The 23,308-nt window shown below is 38.3% G+C and overlaps 1 protein-coding gene across 1 annotated transcript in view; it reads left to right on the forward strand.

Annotated features, from left to right (window-relative positions):
- LOC144957673 (uncharacterized) overlaps nucleotides 1-9,339 on the forward strand; it is a 30,340-nt gene extending 21,001 nt beyond the window's left edge. The window contains exons 5-9 of the mRNA XM_078889019.1: nucleotides 5-438; nucleotides 491-791; nucleotides 842-1,548; nucleotides 3,481-3,595; nucleotides 5,261-9,339. Of these exons, the coding sequence (XP_078745145.1) occupies nucleotides 5-438; nucleotides 491-791; nucleotides 842-1,548; nucleotides 3,481-3,595; nucleotides 5,261-6,393 (2,690 nt within the window). The 3' untranslated portion in view covers nucleotides 6,394-9,339. The remainder of the gene's footprint in view (nucleotides 1-4; nucleotides 439-490; nucleotides 792-841; nucleotides 1,549-3,480; nucleotides 3,596-5,260) is intronic.
- Nucleotides 9,340-23,308: the final 13,969 nt, after the last annotated feature.

Below are 23,308 nucleotides of genomic sequence, written 5' to 3' on the forward strand. Positions count from 1 at the left end.
GAAGCGACAGAGAATTCTGTACCGTCTTTAACTGACACCCATGGAGATCTAATGGAGACTAAAATATCACCAGAAACCTTATGCCAGTCTTCTGATGTTGATGTTAAACTTGAATTGGTAGAAATTGGAAATCAACCAGAGTCTCGTCAAATACAAGTCAATGTTAAATTTGAAGATGAAGACATCAGAACAGGAAATTCTTCCTTTACTTATTCACAATTCAGAGATGTGAATGTTAAACTTGAAGATGAAGACATCAGAACAGAGAATTCTTCCTTTCCTTATTCCCAATTCAGAGATGTGAATGTTAAACTTGAAGATGAAGACATCAGAACAGAGAATTCTTCCTTTCCTTATTCACAGTTCAGAGATGTGAATGTTAAACTTGAAGATGAAGACATCAGAACAGAGAATTCTTCCTTCCTTATCCAATTCAGAGTGAATGTTAACTTAATGAAAATCGAACAATTCTTCCTTTCCTTATTCACAGTTCAGAGATGTGAATGTTAAACTTGAAGATGAAGACATCAGAACAGAGAATTCTTCCTTTCCTTATTCACAATTCAGAGATGTGAATGTTAAACTTGAAGATGAAGACATCGGAACAGGGAATTCTTCCTTTCCTTATTCACAATTCAGAGATGTGAATGTTAAACTTGAAGATGAAGACATCGAGGTAGACAAGTCTTCCACCACTTATTCACAAATCTCTGATGTCAATGTTAATGTTAAACTTGAGGATGAAGACATAAAGGTGAAAACTCTTCCCACAGTTATTCACAATCTCGGATGTCAGTGTTATACTTGAAATGGCATCAAGGAAGATAACTCTTCCCACATTATTCACAATTCTCGGATGTCAGTGTTATACATGAAGATGGCATCAAGGAAGATAACTCTTCCCACACTTATTCACAATTCTCGGATGTCAGTGTTATACATGAAGATGGCATCAAGGAAGATAACTCTTCCCACAGTTATTCACAATTCTCGGATGTCAGTGTTATACATGAAGATGGCATCAAGGAAGATAACTCTTCCCACACTTATTCACAATCCTCGGATGTCAGTGTTAAATATGAAGATAAAGGCATCAAGGCAGAGAACTCTTCTCACACTTATTCACAGTTCTCGGATGTCAATGTTAAACTTGAGGATGAAGACATAAAGGGAGATGACTCTTCCCAAACTTATTCACAATTCTCGGATGTCAATGTTATGCTTGAACTTGAAGATGACATCGAGGAAGATAACTCTTCCCACACTTATTCACAGTTCTCGGAAGTCAATGTTATGCTCGAAGATGACATCAAGGAAGACAACCCTTCCCAAACTTATTCACAATTCTCCGATGATGTAAGTGTTAAACTAGAAGATGATATCAAGGTAGAGAACTCTTCCCACACCTCTTCACCAATCAATGATGTCCATGTCAAACTAGAAGATGAAGACTCGCAGAGCGTTGATGTGAGTGACAAAATTAAACTTGAAGCCGCAACAACAACAGAGTTTGCCTCTGAGATGTCATCACTGGGGACCCAATGTCAGGTGAGATAATGTTCTTTCTTTTTCATGTATCTGATAATGATGCTGATGATGATTGCGATGATGATGATGATGGTGATGATGATGATGATGATGATGATAATGATGATGACAAGTAAGTAAAGGGCTGGACAACACAGGAGTCTATCAATTTTAGTGTTACCCGTAATAAAATGAATTGAACTCTTTGTCATTTTTCTCTGTACTCATCAGACTGTGACCAAGTTTTTATTTAGGGGGGGGGGGGGGGGGGGGGGGGGGGGGGGTGAAGTGGCCAAGTGGTTAAGGCATTGCACTGTGACTCCAGTCCCTGGTTCGAACCCTGCTTCAGGCACTTTCGTTTTTTAATTGAGCAAGATTATTAACCCCGATTTGCTCACTTGGACAACATGGGTGATTCCTGTTGACACCAGACATCTTGTTTGATGAATTATCTATCTATATTCCTTCGTGGAATGCCAAGGCGACGATATCTGATGATTGGTGTGGAAGGGCATCATTTATTTTTTCCATTGGTCACAGGTTTTGAAAAGTTTAAATGTCCGAATTGACCTAACACTGACCAGTTGCTTTTGTCTTGTCTTGTTTGTAACAAGTTTTTTTGTTCCAGTGGTTGTCCAACCTTGATATGTATGGCAATGTGCTCTAGTGGTATGACACTCGCTTTCAGATCAGAAGGTCCTGGGTTTGAGCCTCGCTCGGTGTATGGTTGAATCCTTGGAAAAGGCTCTTTACTCACTCTCTCTCACTGTAATCAGTTGTAAAATGAGTACCTGGTCGTTAACAGCGTTGTCTGTCAAAAAAATTGTAATATCGCCTAACTGTCATCATATCTCGTCCTAAATGTCAAGTGTTGCTGTTGGCCGGGGACCCCTTGTAAAGCGCTTTGAGCACGTTTAGTGGATATTGCGTTACATAAAAGCTCAATTAAAAAAAAAAAAGCTCACTTTTATTATAAAATAAACCTTTTCACTCTCAATATGTATCAGCTCACAACATTTTCCAAAAATAGATCACACCACAATCAACAAGACCCATTTGTTTACATAACAGATATGTTTGATTTTTCTATAATATCTACCAGATGGGAGTATAAATTGATATTTGTATATTTTGTTACGAAGGAAGAAATGTTATAAGTAATAACAAAAATTAATAGAACAACTTTTAAAAAAGAACAACACTCCAAACAAGAAACGTTTCGGTGTCAAAACCTTTCATCAGTCAACAACAAAAAACAGTAAAGACATAATTACATGACTAAATTCCAGATTGACGACAGAGGTATTCTGTAGATCCTCTCTGTCTATATGGAATTTAGTAATGTATTTATGTCTTTATTGTTTATTGGTGTTGGCTGAAGAAGGGTTTTGAGCCCAAAATGTTCATTGCTTGGTATTTTGTTCTTTTTTTTTTTAAAGCTGTTTTTATTCATTTTTAAAATTACTTTTTACAGTCCACAGCTTCTAGCAGCCTAGTATCAGTTTTTAAAAATGTTATGCTCACTTCAAGACCAATCTTGTGGCAGACACGATACACTGAAGAATATCTGGCAAGGTGCAATGCTAGTCCTTCTTTGTTGACAAAGTTTGGTGTACACTGTAGCCACAGGGTGTCTGGGTGGGGTTCCTGACCTCACATAGTGGGCAGGGAGGTACATACTGTGTCTTCTATCCCCTTATATCTGGCAAGGTGCAATGCTAGTCCTTCTTTGTTGACAAAGTTTGGTGTACACTGTAGCCACAGGGTGTCTGGGTGGGTTCCTGACCTCACATAGTGGCAGGGAGGTACATACTGTGTCTTCTATCCCTTATATCTGGCAAGGTGCAATGCTAGTCCTTCTTTGTTGACAAAGTTTGGTGTACACTGTAGCCACAGGTGACCGTAAAACTGGCAGATCTTTTCATTTTATTCTGTATTCTCTTCCTTTTACAGGATCCCTGCAATGGCAACATAGGAGACCAGGGTTGTGAAACAATTTGTGAGGGGCCAGTCTATTCCAGTGGTTTGGGGTCAGAGGTCACGTCTATGGTCTTGAAGACTGTACAAGGTAATTTTATGATGGGCTTGATAATCACCAGTACAGATTTGTCCAGTTCTGATGTGTTGATGTGTGGGACGTTTCTATTGCTGCCTTTCATTTATCCTAATTGTCAGTCAGTATAAGTGACTATTTCAGCCTTCCCCCCACCCCCACGCGTCCTCTCCAACCCTTGGAGTACACTTAAGCCCTTGGCCACATCAGTGTGTGGAGGAGTATCTCTGAGAGTGGCAGATCTGATAGTCATGAAAGGGGGAATTCTTTCTTTATTTGTTGGAGTTTTTTTGTTTGTTAATTTTGGATAATTTTATTTTCTTGAGAGGGGGAAGTTGTATTCTTTTTTAGCAAATGACTATTTCAGTCTTTCACCCCACCCCCCGTCCCCTCCAACCCTTGGAGTACACTTACCCTTGGCCACGTCAATATACTCTGTGTAGAAAAGAGTAGCTCTGAGAGTGGCACATCTGATCTGATGGCTCCGGTGATGAAACTGAATTCTTTGTTTACTTGTCTGTTTAGTTTTTTTTTGTTTTTTGTTTTTTTAAATTTTATTTTCGAGGGGGAGGTTGTGTTTTTCTTTAGCAAAGTGCCAAAGTTGTGCCAACACAAAACATTGTTGTTGTTTTTGTTTTTTTTTAAATTCTTATATAAAAACTATTTGTATTTGTATTCAGATTCCGACAACTTGATTTATTCCCGGAGGTCAATTGAATTGTACATTGATCTAAAGATGCAAATAAAAAGTCACTGATGTGCAAATCAGAGAGAAAAATGATTAAACACATCAATGATATATCAAAACAAGAGTACCAAAACCTGCAAAGAGAAGCATCAAAATTTCATTTCGCTGACAACGCAGAAAATTACCATTTGAAATCCCTAATTTTGTCCAATTTTACCACTAGGTTTCAAAAATAGTGAAAAATAGAGATTTTTCATGAAAAATTGTAAAATTTGCGGTAAATTGCGGAAACGTGCGAAATTTGCAGCTCCAAAAAACGCGATGACAGATTGAGCTCCAGGCCTGACCACTCTTTGATGTTGTCTTGCCAGAGTTTTTTAAGATAGCTGAGACAGCATTGTTGTCATAACTGCCTGCATTTCAGTATCAGTTGCGTGGTCTAAATAGCTGACATTGAATATTTTTCATAGACATCGTTGGTGGATGCATTGAGACATTTTTTTTTTGTCTCTTGCATACATTTGCCATGGTATGCTTCCATATAAAAGGACTTATAACTTATGATTTATTACTTTAAAGATGTTGAGTTTAGTTTTAGTTGGACACTCTTCAATTTCATTATTGTGTATAATTTTCAAAATGCTACATTTGCTTTTCCATTTCTGGTTGTGATTTTTTTTGCTTATGCCACCAATTCCTCTGAATTTACATCCAAAATATGTCAAATCTTCAGTGTGTTTGATCTTCTCTTCCAACACAAATATTTCTTTGCATCATAACGCCGCAGTGCAGTGCTGCAAACTGAGCTAGGGCGAAGTGACTTCCTCAAGGCCACACAGTGCAGTGGGTATTCGAACTCAGTACCTTTCGAGTGCGGAGCAAAGACCGTACCGATGAGCCACGCTGCCCCTAATAGTATTTTCATTGACTTTTTTATGTGTGAGCACAGTATGGATTCTATGTGCTGTATCAATTCATTATCTATTTTACAGATGTCAACAGTGATAACGATTGTGACCAATCTTTTGATGATGGACTCCATGAAGACATCCAAATCGAAATCGACGTAGATGAAACTACAGACAGTTGTGTGGAATGGCAAGAGCCTGGCACTGATTTCCAGAACATTCATGATACAACCTTGGAACATATTTCCACAAATCACAATAGACCAGATCAAAGATTTGATTTTGGTGAAATAGAGGAGGCTCAAGTTGATACAGAATCCCAAAATTCGCAAAATCACACTAGAATTTATTCTAGAGAATGGACATATAAATGTCTGACCTGTGAAAAATCATTTACCTGGAATAAAGCTTTACAAAAACACTTTAGAACTCATACAGGAGAAAAGAAACATAAAAATAAATGTGAGGTTTGCGGAAAGGCATTTACCACGTATACCCATTTTCAAGATCACATCAGAAGTCATGCACAATTAAAATTTAAGTGTATGACTTGTGGACAGGCATTAACCAAGACTATAAATGTACAACGACATATCAGTGTTCAATCAGGTGAAAAGCCATTTAAATCTCTTACCTCTGGAAAGGCAGTCACCCCGGAAAAAGGTTTACATGGACACATGAAAACTCGTACAGGAGAAAGGCCGTATAAATGTGAGACTTGTGGAAGGGCATTTGCTGAGAAGAGATCTTTACAAGGTCACATCAGAACTCATCCAGGAGAAAGGCCGTATAAATGTGAGACTTGTGGAAAGGGATTTACTCTGAAGGGATCTTTTCTAAGGCATATCAAAATTCATGAGCAAGGAAAAATATTTACTTGTCTTACCTGTAGAAAGTCATTTATCACGACTACAGCTTTACAACGACACATCAAAATGCATAATGGAGAAAAACCATTTGACTGTGTGACTTGTGGAAAGGCATTCAAAAGTTATATAACTTTACAAGAACACATCAACACTCATACGGGAGAAAAACCGTATAAATGTGTGACTTGTGCAAAGGCCTTTAGTCACCGGTCAACTTGGATAACACACATCAAAACTCATAGCGGAGAAAGACCATACACATGTGTGGAATGTGGAAAGGCATATTGTAGTAATAAAAGTTTACGACGACACATCAGAATTCGACACATCAGAATTCAACATTATTGATCTCAACCAGCACAAAGTGTTCTCATCCTCAAGTAAGACTGGAGCGGTCGGGGTGGGTTTGGTAGGAAGGGGGAATTGAGTTGGGGAGGAAAGGGGCGACAGAGATGAGTGAGGCATTGTGAATTAGTGTGGGTAAGGGTTGGAGGGGAGGGAGGGACAGTTGGTGGCCAAGTGGAGAGGGTTTCAGCGGAGATGTGCGAGGGGTGTTGAATATGTAGATACAAGAGAGCACATTGAGTAGCAGTGGTAATGGGAATCTTGTTTGGTTATCGATTTTTTTTCTTAGGTTTTTCAGCAATTTCTTTCGGCTTAAAGACAGTTTGAGCATAGTGGCTTTCGGTTTATCGATTCGTTATTAACAGAAATAAAGAGGAAAAAGTTACAGTGCAACCTCTGGATAATGAGACCCCTGCAACCTGTGGATAATGAGACCCCTGCAACCTCTGGATAATGAGACCCCTGCAACCTCTGGGTAATGAGACCCCTGCAACCTCTGGGTAATGAGACCCCTGCAACCTCTGGATAATGAGACCCCTGCAACCTCTGGATAATGAGACCCCTGCAACCTCTGGATAATGAGACCCCCCTGCAACCTCTGGATAATGAGACCCCTGCAACCTCTGGATAATGAGACCCCTGCAACCTCTGGATAATGAGACCCCTGCAACCTCTAAGTAATGAGACCCCTGCAACCTCTGGATAATGAGACCCCTGCAACTTCTGGATAACGAGACCCCTGCAACCTCTGGATAATGAGACCACTACAACCTCTGGATAATGAAACCCCTGCAACCTCTGGATAATGAGACCCCTGCGACCTCTGGATAATGAGACCACTGCAACCTCTGGATAATGAGACCCCTACAACCTCTGGATAATGAGACCCCTGCAACCTCTGGATAATGAGACCCCCCTGCAGCCTGTGGATAATGGAGACCCCCCCCCCCCTGCAACCTCTGGATAATGAGATCACTGCAACCTCTGGATAATGAGACCAGTGAATAACGAAAACTCCTGGATACTGACATTGACCTCTGGTCCCAATTTTTTGTTTTGTTTTGCTATGTGTTATGAGTAGTAAAAAACTCTGAAATGTCAACATACAGTTTAATAAAACCTCTGGTTGGTGACATCTTTAGAACAATAATCGGCAGTTGACACCAATGTATGATACCCGACAATTGTCATCTCGTACTCTTAACCAATAAAACCGCCTTTCCTCACCCCTCCTCCCATTGAGATAGCTTTGTCACTGACCAATGAGAACACATGAAGAGTTTGTTTCCAAAGTGAGACATAAGTCAAATTCCTGTTTTGAGATATTTGACATTTAAATTTTTGACCAGTAGACAACGCAGATTACATAATTTGATTAATTGAAACAGTTATCCTCTTGCTCAACATCAGAACATAATTTTTTTTTAAATCTATCTTTTTTTAAAATGTACTTTGTTATGATTTATAATTTCACTTTTTCTCCAAAATGAGACATATCCACCCAACAGATTTGTGCCAAAGTGAGACATATCCAATTTTGATCAAAATGGATGTAGTCACTCTCAAGATGTTGGTGTAAGTAAGACAGAAATACAGATTTACACCCAAGCAAAGTATGTGCTATAAGCCTACACACTAATGGCAACTCTCAGTATTCTTGATGCCTTGGGGCAGACACAGAAGTTTCTTCTCTAACCAAAGAATGCAAGCTAAGCTATTTGATCATTAGATGAAATCTACTCTCATGACAGTGGTAAAGCAGCCATAGGAAATATGGGGCAACAAAAAATTGCTTATTGGCAAAAGATAGCGACAAAATATAAATTACTTGTCAGGGCTAAATTGGTCATCCTGGTTTGACACAGCATAGCATAGGTTTTTTTTTTCTGGACCCTTGTCAGTCTGGAGTCAGCAAATGGTTAGATGGATCTAATCCAGCAATTTGTACTCTACCATAGACTAGAGTCCTGGCTAAATGATAGCAAGCAATTTATGCTGTTAAGTTCCCTCTACAAGAAGAGGGAGGAAATTGTTTTTGTTTTGGAATGTTTAACAGCGCTTGCAACACTCTTAAGTCCTATAAGCGCCAGGGCTTTGTAATATTCAACAAAAGTCCTATCAAGAGCCAAGAAATTCCACAAAATCGTCTGATATAGCACAGAACAGCAAGATGGTAGTGATAGATCAGGGAGAAAAGGAGGGCCTACCAGTAGCACCCAACCAACTCCCGCAGACTAGTTTCGATAACCAGTTTAAGTACAGTCACTGGATGAAAATTAACCCAAGACCAATCATAAACATACGTATTGTAGTTAATTGTTCCATATTGCTCTAGGAAATTTAACCCACAAACTGTGAACTGTGAGGGCCAATTTCAAGTCGACCTAACGTACGACTGTTGTCAGGATATGACTGTCGGTTCCATCAAGAGATCAGTAACTGCGATGCGACTTGAGTTTCTGGAGAAGCTCAAGTCGCATCGCAGTCACTCTCACAGAAAACGATGGAAACAGCAGTCATATCCTAACAGTTGCAATGCTTCCTACCCCTTCAGTCATAAGCACCAGGGTACTTGTTAGGTTATGAATGTTTAATGGTACTGGCTCTTTAGGTCATAAGCGCCAGGGGAAAAAGTAGGTGAATAGTAACACAATTTACTAGAAATAGAAAGACGAAACCTGTGCAAGGCCTCACAAAAGCCCAGACTCCTGGTTATAACTCTGTTGGGAGTCTACCAAAGTAATATAGCCAGCAGTCAATTAAATGCAAAGGAAGTTGATTAAGCTGAAAATACAACATACACTAACAGTAAATCCACTTACACTCCTCTTAATATTAAGATACAGAAGGGTATAAATGAGAACACCAATGTAAGTTTCCTCTTCAGCATAAGCATTCTCTATTGCATAATGCAGTCACAAGACAATGTGCATGAAAAGAAAACAAAAATAACTCAAAAATATATTTTATAAATTTAATGACATCAAAACATTTGAAACAGATAAAAAACATGTCAAAGTCCACATCAACTACATGATGGGGAAAATCAAACCAAAGTAAAAAAAATAATCCTACTGAAAATTAAAAATGATACAATATCAAACGTGTGGTACTTGCAAAAAATACGGGACTTCTCAAACAAAACCCCTGAACATCCCCCCCCCCCCCCCCCCCCCCCCCCCCCCACCCATAAAAAAAAAATGTTAAGCAGAAAACATGACTACACATCCAAACCACTTTTTAAAATAGAAAAGAGCCAAAAAATCCCTGCCTTCATGCAAATAAGGAGAAAAGCAGTTCCATTGCCAGTAAGCTGAATTAAAACTGGGGTGTATCAAAAGCTCAGCTTAAAGATAAGCAACAAAAAAATGTATGAATTCTAAGTCCAACAGTAAATAGACAATTTATGAAAGATGCGAAACTTTAGGGAATAAAAACTGATTGAAAAAAAAATACTATGCTAAATGCCCCCCCCCCCCCCCCCCAAAAAAAAAAAAAAAAACTCTAGAAAACAAAACTGATGGATTAATTAAATTTAAAAGAATAGCCTGGTGTCAACAGCAATTAAAAAAAGGGAACGTAATTCAAAACCCAAAATTTTCGTGCTGATAAATTCACGTGTTGTTGAGGATAGCTAACTCTCAACATGCGCATGTGAGACTTTGGGTGTCGAATAACCTGGTGAAAAGATACACCTGAGTTTCGGGTGTCGAATAGCAATCCATTAAAAAAAAGACCTTCTGTCAATCCACAGAGAGGGACATAATCACAAGATTTAAGTATGTAGTCAGACAGGTAGGCATTAAATGTATGAAATATGACAAAAATACCCAAAGGAAAACTTAAGCCAACCAAAACTGATTGAATAATTAAATGGTCTGGTGTAAACAGCCATTAAAAAAAACACCATACAGGACACAAAGCATAAGACTCATAAAAACAATGGATATGGAAAAGGGAATAAAAAATTATATAAACACAGTAAATCTAATCTTCATCAGATTCTGGATCCTCTGTAACAGAAGTTGATAGGAGCCAACTATCATACTGTGCCCTGACATCATTACTGACACCAAGACTGTCCAATAAATTGCAAACGTCCGTCTTCTTTTCTTCTTTCACACAAGAAATATCTCCAATCACCTCAGGGACAAAGTCAACCCAACGCTTCCCCTTCTTCAGAATCGAATGTTCACAAAATGGTCCCTCATACACTGACTTAAAGCCAACTTTATCATTGTTAAATTGTAACACCCTGGCATCACTCACTCTGAAGCCCTTTTGAGTCTTTAAAAACGACGCCACTTCTTTTTTATAGTCCTTCACAAACCAATCCTTTCCATACTGAAAAACAGTGCCATGTCTTTTTAAGATGTCAATGTATTCGGATGGCAGCAAAATAAGAGCTTTTTTCCTGATGTCCTGCTCAATACGTCCGAATACCCTGTCAGCTGGCAGATAACTGTGGCCACGAATTGGAAAAAAATATTGAATAGAACTATTTGGAATATGTCGTTTCCTGAATGAGTGCAGCATCGACACCATACTGAAATTTTTGTTTTGTCCAAAACACGAGTCAGAAAATAATCTGACTTTCCTGCCCTGAAAGCTTTCACCGAAACCAGTTAAAGCATGCTCAACTGCGGATGCAATGACATTTGAGTCTTTTTTATTCTGTGTCTCCATCCACGTATAAAGGAAAACATTCCTTAATGGAACAGACTGTCCTCGTCCTTCATGACGCACGACAGCAAAAACATACATATATAGCTGACGTGAATAATACGCCTGTCCAATCGAAGTTTTGGGGAGAACAAGGTTCTCCATTACATCAAAACATAGTGTTAATGAATCGTCAACGTTGTCCATTAAGTCATAAAATTTCCTGGCACGTCGCCTATGAAGCAAAAAAGCGACTGCCTTTGCTCGCTTTTGTGCTTCAGGTAAATCTTGGCGCAACTGAATCCGGAATCGCAGACAATCACTGCATATATCCTTGGCCGGGTGCCCAAAAGCCAGATTGAATCGATGCAAAAATATTGAATAATATAAGGCATAGGAAGCCTGTTGATGATTCTGCTCATTAAAGAGTTGGCGCATCTTGGCAACATTCATGTCACTGGGTAGATACTTCCGTCTAGGAGCTCCACGACGTGCATAATGGCTGGCTCTGCACGTGAATGTTTCAATATGAGAAACGATTGACTCTTTAAACTCAACCATCTCGGGGGTTTGTCTGCTGCCACCGCGACGCTCTTTTCTCGGTGCGCCTTCCTTAAGGAAATTATTTGCAAGACGACTGAGACGATACTTCTTGACATCTGTAAGGATATAAAAAATAGAGGAAAGATGTTACATTGAGATAAAGGGGTATATGAAGAAAGTATCAAGCAAGAGAAATTATAATGTTATAGATGCCTACACACACAAGCTTCAATCCCCCACAACTTTTCCTTAGACACGAATAATAAAATCAAAATTCAAAACAGAAAAAGCATTTTAAAAATCTAGCTTGTGAGAACAAAAAAAAGTAAACAATAAAAAAAAAGACAATAACAAACGACTAAAACCACAGATAGGTAGTAAACCAATGAACTATGAGATGATGGATTGCGCCACGGGGCTGCAGAAACTTAAGTGAAAATTAAATTAGGTACTCATTTACTGTAAAGACACCCTTCCCCCCCCCCCCCCCCCCCCCCCAAGCAGCCTCCTTAAGCTGTATGCCAATTGTGAAGGGAATTTTAATTAAGTTAAGGATAAGCTATTGTGTCCCCTCAAATCTTCATGCAATATGGCACACATGCTACCTTCCTTAAATGTGTGTCTATCTTTATACTTTATTATGAAAAAAAATGGCGACTTTTAGAAAAATAAACAATTTTTGACTTCACAATGACCTCTCAAAAATTTTTTTAATAGCTTTGTCAATGCTCTTTAATCATAGAGCTGTGAGCGCTTATTTCATTCTGACTACAATCTCAACGTTAGTCACAATACGACTGTAGTTTCCATCGCTTTCTGCATAGTGTTGCGGTCTCTGATCGTCGCTCCACGATTTTATTTCTGGTTGTCTCTCCTCGACATCATTTCTTTAATTTATTAGCAAAACGTGCTGTTTAATTTTTGTCCGCAATTTGTAACAAATTTTTAACAAGTAATCCTAAATTTGTTACCAGTTATTACCTTGAAAACTGTAGCATCATGAAAACATTAAGACTATTACTATTAGCACTTCATTTTTGTTAACAAAATCTTTATCTACTACTATTACTATTATGAACATGATTCTTCTTCATATCAGTGGTCCAAACTACACAAGGTGAGATATAAAAATAAATATTCATTCATGCCACGTGGTGTGAATGTCCACTCACAACAGCAATAAAAAAGTATACCCACCCCCCCCCCCCCCCATACCATGAAATGATTTTTATGGTATTTTATAGATAGAATGCGCTTGGCCAAGGAGTTCACAACATTGCCATCCGGAAGTATAACGGACCAACACACAAACTCTGTGTAACCATGAACTTTTATAGTCTGGTTAATACAGTTTAGTGAGAACAACTCACAAACGCGGATGGCAAAAACAATAACAAAGGCCCGAGTGACGTCATCTGCATACTATCTATAAACAATGCACTCATCTCGATGGCAGGACTTAGTACTCACCTTCTCACATCACATGGCTTTACTCTATGTTCATTATAAATAATGAAGACGTTACCATGTCCTAAGCTCTATTTAATTTTCTTTCTACTTTCACTTTAACTTAGACTAAGTCTAAGTGATCAATACGAAAATAACGTAATCATTATCATAACATAAATAGTGATGCACTAGGCAATAAATCAGCAAAAAGAATAATTAAAACAGTGGAACAGAAGAAAGAGTGGGCACTAGATCCAAGTTGAGTGAGAGAGAACAAAGAAAAATAGGTTAGAGTTGAGTTAGAGTGTTTGATGTTGGATACGGATCAAAGTCAAAGTAAGATAACTGAATGAGAGAGCCTTTGCAATTCGATAATATTATAATAAAAAAGGAAATGACAACTTACTGAGGATGGACATGAAGGATGCTTTGCATACAGGCAATCTCCCGCTTGTTGAGGTGACCACATTGTATTTGATGGTAACATCACGGCCTCTTTTCCTCTCTGTTTCATCGATCCTGGCCCTTGAAGGAGCTGACACGTCCATCAAGGATATCAACATGCTGTTTTGGTCAGCATGGCTGCTCTGGGAGCAAAATGTCTCGAACATTTGGACGAGTGACTCTGGCTTCAGCTGATCTGCACAACACAAAGGAGTTGAAACGTGGTTGCAAGAAACAGTCGGAATGTAGCCTCCATTGGCCCGTCTCATCTTGCCTACTGTCTTGTATGCCCTAGCTGTTTCTTTCCTTTTCCTCCCTCGGTCTGTCCGCTGTGCAGTTTCGTTTATGTTATCAAAAACTTCCATTGTCTCTCAAAATTGAATAGTCGAAGTTAGGAGCGGTTAAAAATGTATGTTAATGGTGTTAGCGGTACGAAGTTGAACGAGTGAATGGTTATCTACGGTCTACGCCAATGGGCGCATCCATGATACCAGTTCCGAGCCAAAAATATAACGAATTACGACTGGTCAATATTAACACCATTCACGGTCTTTGATTGGCTCTGGTTATGTCTCATTTTGGAATAAAACATTGCAGTCCTATATCTCGTTTTGGAAAAAAAGTAGAATTAAATACACGTTTAATTAAAGTTATGTCGCGATTTGGACGGAAATATTTTTGAAAGGGCAAAGCTTTATCACCCATGAAGTGAATCTGAGCCGCTTCTCTCAATCCCTGAAAATGGCGTATGTCGCATTTTGGAAAAAAACTCTTCACATGTTTACTACAGTGTATGAAATCAGCGCTTATTCATACGGAACCACAGCAAAAGTTTAGCAGTGGATAGAACACACAACAAGGGTCCATTACCCTTCCATGTTGGCTTCTTGTCCGAGGTCTGTAGGGGTTAACTGATGTCAGACTATGCTGTGTCCAATGGATGGAAATTATGGATATTTACGGTCTTATAATAAGTTGGAATATCGTGGAAAACAATAACAGCCTCTTTACTTTATTGTATTTTCATTTGAAAAATCAGTTGTTTCTCTAAACATCAGTTCAAATTCGATCTTATTGTGGTCAATATCTAGTTGTGTTTTATTTTTATTTATTTATTTTTATTATTATTTTTATTATTATTATTATTATTATTATTTTTATTATTATTATTATTATTACTATTATTATTATTATTATTATTTTTATTATTATTATTATTATTATTATTATTATTATTATTATTATTATTATTATTATTATTATTATTATTATTTTAACCAAAACTAGAGGTGCCTAAATGAGCCAGTAAAATGGAGAGAAAAACAATATAGTGAGTAGATGTGACTCATATATAAGGGACTCATATATATTTTGTGTTGTTCCCTTATATATGAGTCACATCGACTCACTTTCTTTTTTTTTCTCTCCATTATTACCATTAATATCACAAGATGTAGATCTTCCAATTTTTGAGTGCTTGTCAACTTTTGTGCAGTTGAATTTTAAATAAAAATTTTGTTATTAAAAACTCATCGGTATAGATTTGTGAGGCTTGTGGTATGACACTCGCTTTCGGATCAGAAGGTCCTGGGTTCGAGCCTCTCTCGGCGTATAGTTGAGTCCTTGGATAAGGCTCTTTACTCACATTCTCTCATTGTACTCAGGTGTAAAATGAGTTCCTGGCCGTTAACAGCGTTGTCTCTGTCCGAAAAAAATTGTAATATCGCCTAACAGGCGTCATTTCCCGTCCTACAAGTTACGTGTTGCTGTTGGCCAGGGACCCCTTGTAAAGCGCTTTGAGCACGTTAAGTAGATATTGCGCTATATAAAAGCTCAATTATGGATTTGATTTTAATTAAAATAAAAACTAGATATTTATGCATTACTGTCCTTGTGCACTACTATCATATTGGCACTTGATTTTTAGTTTCGTTGAATGGGGTTCAAACGCCAAAACAATGGCAATATAGAGAATGAGATTAGCGGAAGAGAAGCGTCCCTTGATTTGACGTCACCCATAGTCTGTGACGTCACCGGCGGAAAAGTTGTTAGAGAGAGAACGCCATGTTGGTTGTGCGCATGTGTCTCTCGTCCTCATTCCCTATACACTGGAGAGTAAAAGCGTAACTGGTACTGGTACAGCCTTTGTAAACATGAGAAATACACTTTCTAATGTTGTTCAGACGTGTCATTTCTCAGGCTCTGGTCCGTGCATCCCACTTTTACATATTCCCGGGTCTCACCACACTCCCTTTTCCGCCATCTTGAAAACCAGGAATAACGACACCCCTGGATAACGACATAATTGTCGGGTCCCAGGGGTTGCACTGTATCCGTCAATCTCATCTGACCTCAGACAGGTAGCTAACACTAACATTAACATGGACGGTTAATGGAGTGATGAAAGTGAGAGTACCATCCACTGAAAAACTTCTTTTGCTGTGATTAAGCGCTGATTCCACACAGTGTAGTAAACTTGTTCTGATTTGTCAGAAACAAAGCAAGCAATCTCATTGGGAGGAAAAGGCGTTCAGAGTACAAGATGACGATGTTTGGGTATCAAGCGTTGACATCAACTACCAATTATTGTTATAATGATGTCGCGAAACAGGGGTTTTACTAAAAATGTATGCCGCTATTTTAGGGTTTTGATTACTAATAACGTATAGCAAAAAATTCGGGTTCAGAGGTCAATGTCGCTATCCAGGGGGTGTAGTTAAAGTTATCCAGAGGTTGCACTGTACATTTTGATTTCTTGTCTGTTTAGCAGTCTTTTCAGTTTACACAATGTTGCTCTAACCAGTTTTTACTGAATTATTTTGTCTGTGATAAAATACACTTTTACCTAACTTATAGCTTTTATTATCAAAGTCACCATGATTCATAGAGGATACAAAAATAAGGATGAATGAGATAATGATTTTAGGTGAGAGTAATAATTGTATTTTCTACTGAAGAGAAAGCAAAGCATGCCTCATATTATACATATATACATATTTATACATATATTTATTTTTTTAATTTATTTATTAATTTTTTTTATTTTTTTTTTAAGCTCCGCTAAGGTAAGGTATTGGTAATAATAAGATGATCTAATGACTGTTTGAAGTAAATCATTGTTATTGTTATAATTACTCTGTTGTTTTTTAAATAAATTGAAAAGCTGTAATAAGAAATGACAGGTAGGTACATGTTGTGTCTTCTATCCCCCTATATCTGTTTTCCAATTGTTTCCTGTCGTTGTCTTGGATTGAGATTACTTAGTTTTGTCCTGGTCCTTGCCGGAGTTCCTTGGCTGGGAGGGAAACAGTCGAATGTATAGTTATAGTTTGGGAGATGATTTTTTTTCCCTTGTAAATCATCTCTCTGTTTATCCATTGTATTATGTTTAGTTTACATATTATATTATATAATTGGTAAACATTTGAGTGTATTCCTCTTAGTTGGGACATGTGCTTGTGTCTGGATGAGACTTTTAGGTGATCTCAAACTAAGTACTTTGATAGTGTGCTCTTGGAATCTCCATCTGTTCCCTATTTGAACCAATTCCCCTTTGTCTCACCTTTTCTTGGGTGCTTTAATTGTAATTCTAGAACTTTTTACTGTCCCATTTTCTTCCTTTTTACTGGCGCTGATGTGACCTTAATGTGTTACAAGCGCCGTAAAACCCTTAAAATTATATAAAAACAAAACAAAAACAGTTCTTGTAGTAACAGGTTTAGTAACTAAATCTGCCCAGTTTTGGTCTGTAGGCACATATTGGATATCAACTGTCCCGTTCTGAATTTCATTCCCCATGATAAAATGAAATTTTATGTCAGTCAGTATGCCATACCTGCAAGTACCCCATGATAAAATGAAATGTTATGTCAGTCAGTATGCCATACCTACAAGTACCCCAATAAAATCGGATTTACCCCTATTTTTTCTTGATTTTACCTCACCCCGCCGTATTTTGGGAAACTTCGATTTTTTAAATTAATTAATTTTTAAAAATATTGTAGTTTTGAAAAATAAAATGGCGAAAATGAACCTGCTTGCCTGTATGATTTTATGATTGATAGAATCAGTTTTGTTTTCTCCCTGACTGAAGGAAAGGATTGTCATTTACAATTACACATTATTCAGACCTCACCTTGGCACATTCATACCTCATACCATTGGTCAGCCAGTTCACCTCAACAATTGTTGTTTGCTGGTTATAGATCTATTTATAGTTGCTTGCGCCGCTATGCCTAGGTTAAGTTTGTTTGTTTTTTTTTTCCTCTTAACATTGCTTACCCCTATTTTTTTCCATAGACTCCTATTTTTTTTTGAAGAAGCATCCTATTTTTTTCACTATGGGTTGGCAGGTATGGTATGTTTAGATTTTGGATCTTGCGCTGGATTTTTGCCAAGTGTGATTGTCCCCCTATTATCTCCCATCAATCAAATTAAACTGGAGAGAAATGTGCAACACTGGGTGGGGTTCCTGACCTCCCATAGTGGGCAGGGAGGTGCCTACTTTTTGTCGTCTATCCCCCTATATCTGTTTTCCAACTAGCTTTCTATCTTTGTCTTGGAATGAGATTACTTGGTTTTGTCCTGGCCCTGACCGGATACCCTTGTTGAGAGTGAGAGGGAAACAGTCAAATGTATAGTTAGACGTCTAGTTTTGAGAGATGATATTTTTTTCCTTGTAAATCATCTCTCTGTTATGTAATGTATTATGTTTTGATTACATATTATATATGATTTGTAAACATTTGAGTGTATTCCTCTTAGTGGGGACCTGTGCTTGTGTCTGGATGAGACTTTTAGATGATCTCAAACTAAGTACTTTGATAGTGTGCTCTTGGAATCTACATCTGTTCCCTATTTAAAATTCTCCTTTGTCTTACTTTTCCCTCAAGTCCTTTTTAATTGTACATCTAGAATCTTTTCACTATCCAATTTTCTTCCTTTTTACTGGCGCTGATATGACCTAAATGTGTTGCAAGCGCCGTAAAACCCTTAAAAACAAACAAAAATAACATAACCATAAATGCGGAACGGGGAAACACCAAGAGAAGGAAACATCATAAAAGAAAAGATCCAACTAAAAGAGTGCCTGCATTCCACAACGCCAGGAAATACTGGACTTCCTCAAATCACCTCCTAACAGGACATGGCAGAACTGCATCAAATATGTGCAGATGGAAACTTGGGACAGTGATGATGCCTGCCGGAAATGTCAGGCAGCCCCAGAGACCAGCGATCACATCGTCCTCTACTGTCCAGTAACTAAACTTGAAGGTGACTATGAAACAGTCCATGCTCTTGGAGTCTACATCTGATCCCTATTTGTTCCCAATTCCCCTTTGTCTTACCTTTTCTTGGGTGCTTTAATTGTAATTCTAGAACTTTTTACTATCCCATTTTCTTCCTTTTTACTGGCGCGGATATGACCTTAACGTGTTGCAAGGGCCGTAAAACCCTTAAAAACAAACAAACGAAGACTTTCGAAGCTGGGTTGACGACCGAAATGAATTTGGAGATGTAGCCATACGCTACTACTACTAATCAAATTGAGTTTCCAATTCAATTAACCAGTAGATTTTTGACCAATCAAAACATGTAAGATGTGACACACCTTCACATGTGCTCGGACAAACATGGTTTGATTTTGATATTTATAAACAATAACAAATGAAATCGACCTCTCTCTGATCGTTGTTATTCTTTTTTATACCACAAGATGGGTGACTGTTTATCACATGATTTTCTCGATCATATTATAAACGTTTGAATTTACACATATTTCTCTGGATGGGAGCATCACCCTTGAATCATATACCTATGATGTTCGCATGGGTGTACGATCCGATAGTGATGTCGTTTCTTCTTCTCTTTACTAGCCTATCCTGCTTCTTTGGTTTGTGATTGTATTTTTGACAGGGGATATTTTTTTTTCTGTAAATCTTCTGCCTGTTTGTTCTTGGTTATTTATAATTTAGCTTATGATATCTTTAGGTTATGATTTTGATTTACATTTGTACTATTTTTGTTAGATTGCTTGTTTTTTTGTTTCAGCGGTCTCTCATATAACCTCAATTGTGTTGGAAGAGACCTAAGGCAACAAACAAACATATTTCTCTGTGTTTGTTCTATTGATCAAGCAGTAGAAAAGTGGGTATTTTAATTGGACGCATGCTCTCAAAAGTAAATCCTGTGTAGTTTGCTATGTCAACCAATCACTGCCATTGTGTCAATTCCCATCATGTTTGTGATAATGATAAGCGCTTTGAGAAAAAGACCTTCGTGTGCGGCGGCACACATGGACATATATTCTCTCTCACAAGTAGACGTAAGTAATTGAGCTTTTATATAGCGCAATATCCACTTAATGTGCTCAAAGCGCTTTACAAAGGGTCCCTGACCAACAGCAACACGTAACATAAAGATGAGACACGACGCCTGTTAGGCGATAATACAATTTTTTTTTCCGACAGAGACAACGCTGAGGTAGTACTCATTTTACACCTGAGTACGTTGAGAGGATGTGAATAAAAAGTCTTTTCCAAGGACTCAACTATGCGTTGAGCGAGGCTCGAACCCAGTACCTTCCAATCTGAAAGCGAGTATCATACCACAAGACAGCACAGGCAGTACTAATGAAGGCTATTCTCTGCACTTCCAGGAAATGAGAGTTTTGTCAGATGACATGAATCCATACCCAGTTCTGCTCTTCCTGTCACCAGAGTTGTCCCAACCCCAACCAGTGTCAGTGTCACAAAAAAATCAGTCCGCTTGAGGCTGAGGGGTTCATCAGACTTGCTGTGTAAGACAGTTTCTGGTCAATTGTTGCTGGGCACCAATGGTTTTGTTTATTCATCTGAACAACGCCACTACCACATTGTAGTGTTTCATTCATCCTGTTTTATTGATAAAGGGGAAATCCGAAACGTCCATTTGATCTGTTTTTGTGTACAAAATCGAAGCTTACATTTAAATTCACATTGTTATTTATTAAGAACTCCTCAGAACATTCATCAAGGGGTAGCGTGGCTCACAGTGGTACGGTCTTTGCTTCCTACCCGAAAGGTACCGAGTTCAATCACCCCCCGCTACGTTGTGTGGCCTTGAGCAAGTCACCTCGCCCTAGCTCACTTTGCGGCACTGCTCTGCGGCTGACGCCTGGGTTATTCCAGTCTTCCCTTGGAATAGACCCTAAAGACAAATTTCCCCTTGGGGATGAATAAAGGGAATTTTATTTATTTTTATTTATTTTAAGAAAGTACGAAGAAACCGTGCCTTGCAAAAACAACTTGATAGAGAGGGGATGAATAAAGGGAACTTTATTATTTATTTTGGGAAGCCTTCCAAGTATCACAACATTCATTTACTGACGTAACAAATTATCCAGCACTAGCAAATGATGGCGCGTGGTATTGAAATTAGAACGAATGGGGAAGGGATAAAGAATGAGCAGAGAGGTGTCGGTTATGCGAAACGGCATTGGAGTGCTTGCATGCATGTATATATGTTTGTGTGTGTGTGTGTGTGTGTGTGTGTGTGTGTGTGTGTGTACGTGTGAACCATACTGAATACGTTCACATGCATTGTAGATAGAAAGAACAAGATATGAAGTGAGTAGAAAAGTGCCAGAAGACAATAGAGAATAAAAAATTTTTTCGCGGCGGTGGTGGGGTTTGAACCTGCGACCTTATTGGTACGACAACTCCGCCTGGCAGGTGAGAGCGTGGCTCTACCGTGTGAGCTATCCACGAACACAAAAATATTCGTTTCAAACCCAAAGTCATTTCTAGATCCCTCTCTCACCCACTTCTTGAGATCGCCGATTCGTTCACCACCATCGCGAAGTAATTTTGACCAGCAGTTAAGCTTAATAGCCAATATTCTCATCACAAACATATAACATAGAAACGATTGAGACATGGAGTATGCTCCGGTGTATGGGGTGAATTTTTAATTCAGAAAAGTGAGTGGAGCAGGCACTTATGTTGGTAACAACAAGATATGAAGTGAGTAGAAAAGTGCCAGAAGACAATAGAGAATAAAAAATTTTTTCGCGGCGGTGGTGGGGTTTGAACCTGCAACCTTATTGGTACGACAACTCCGCCTGGCAGGTGAGAGCGTGGCTCTACCGTGTGAGCTATCCACGAACACAAAAATATTCGTTTCAAACCCAAAGTCATTTCTAGATCCCTCTCTCACCCACTTCTTGAGATCGCCGATTCGTTCACCACCATCGCGAAGTAATTTTGACCAGCAGTTAAGCTTAATAGCCAATATTCTCAGATAGAAAGATACACACATACAAGGTCAAGGTCACAGTGAATCATCAGTGGTCGAAATCATAGGTCCTATTTTTATTTTATTTTTTATTAATCCTTCGAATAATCTTTTTTATTTTATTTTATTTTTTACTCTGGCTTTCTAGGTGAAATTAGTTGGAGGAAACCGTGTTCGAGGTAAAAAAAAAAAAAAAAATAGTTTGAGGAAGGAATGGAACGATAACAAAGAATAACACGGAAAAAAATCGGGACATTGGAATGAGTTCGAGAGAACCCTGTGTTGGAGGCACGTTTGCTGGGGTGTATTCGTTGCAAAGCAACGACGCTGTGATTTTGAAAGTTTTTTTTCCTGTTCTACCTCAGGACAGGCCATACTTTGACTTTAAAAAGCATTTAGGGTATTATAATTATAGTACAACCTCTGGATTGTGATACCACTGAATAACGACAACCATACAATAGCGACATTCACCTCTGGTCCCATTTGTGACCCACCGTCTCAAAACGGTATTATGTCGGAACGAACCAGATGCTTAAAAGCCGAATTTAATGTTAAACTGGTCAAAAATATAAATTGTTGGCATTAGAACCCTGAAATATGGTATCCATTCTCCTCAATAAAACATTCAAACTCAACACAAGACTGATATCTCTGGCTATAAATTAAAATGTCAACATCTTAATGAGGCGAAGGGTCACATTTTTTAAAGAAAATTTTCATATGCAATAAAAGCCTCAAAATATCAACAGTCGTGACGTCACTTCCCTCGTAATGACGCATGCTAACTTAGTAATTGGTTCTAAACTATCGGAACAATGGCGGACGCCCTTATGAAATACTTCTCCGACGAGCATAAAAGTGTATCCAGATGAGAAAAATGTCATAAAGCTGATCTCAAGACATATGAAAAAGTTCTAGCCAGCAGAAGAATAAAAATTACCGATTTTCTTTGTTTAGAACCAAGCTGCTCGTTGCTGGGTGGACGTGACATCAGACTATTGAATCCTATTGCCACAATATTCTAGTAAAACCCCTGTTTAGCGACATCGATATAGCAATAATCGACAGTTGGCATAGACGCTTAATACAAAATAATCTAAATAGGCAACCTCGTTTCTGACCAATGACATCTCGTCCTCTAAGCCAATAAAACTTACCTTTTCCTGTCGATGAGGTGTCCTGCTGATGAAAAGGAGTTTTGTTATGACTTTTTCAAATTGAAAAATAGCTTGGAGTGTTTTTGGGGCGAAAACGACATTTTAGTATTTTAGCAGAGACGCAATTCAAATTCACCGACTTCTAGCGTAGCCATCGTTAACATAGCCCGACACTAGAACCCTCTAGGACTGGTAGTTTAAAGTCCTTTTTTTTTTTTTTTTTTTTTTTTTTTGGGTTTGTGCAGCGTCTAGTGAGTTGTTAGTAGAGCTCAAGGAAACAAGGTATTTCATTGGTTAAACTATTGAATACAATTGGATTCAGTAGTCTGATGTCACGCAGCCCGGCAACGGCGGCCATCTTGGTTCTAAACAAAGTAAATCATTAC

Source organism: Berghia stephanieae, chromosome 12 (genome assembly GCF_034508935.2).
Source record: "Berghia stephanieae isolate SIO BIC M18660-M18661 chromosome 12, UCSD_Bste_1.3, whole genome shotgun sequence".
NCBI lineage: Eukaryota > Metazoa > Mollusca > Gastropoda > Nudibranchia > Aeolidiidae > Berghia > Berghia stephanieae.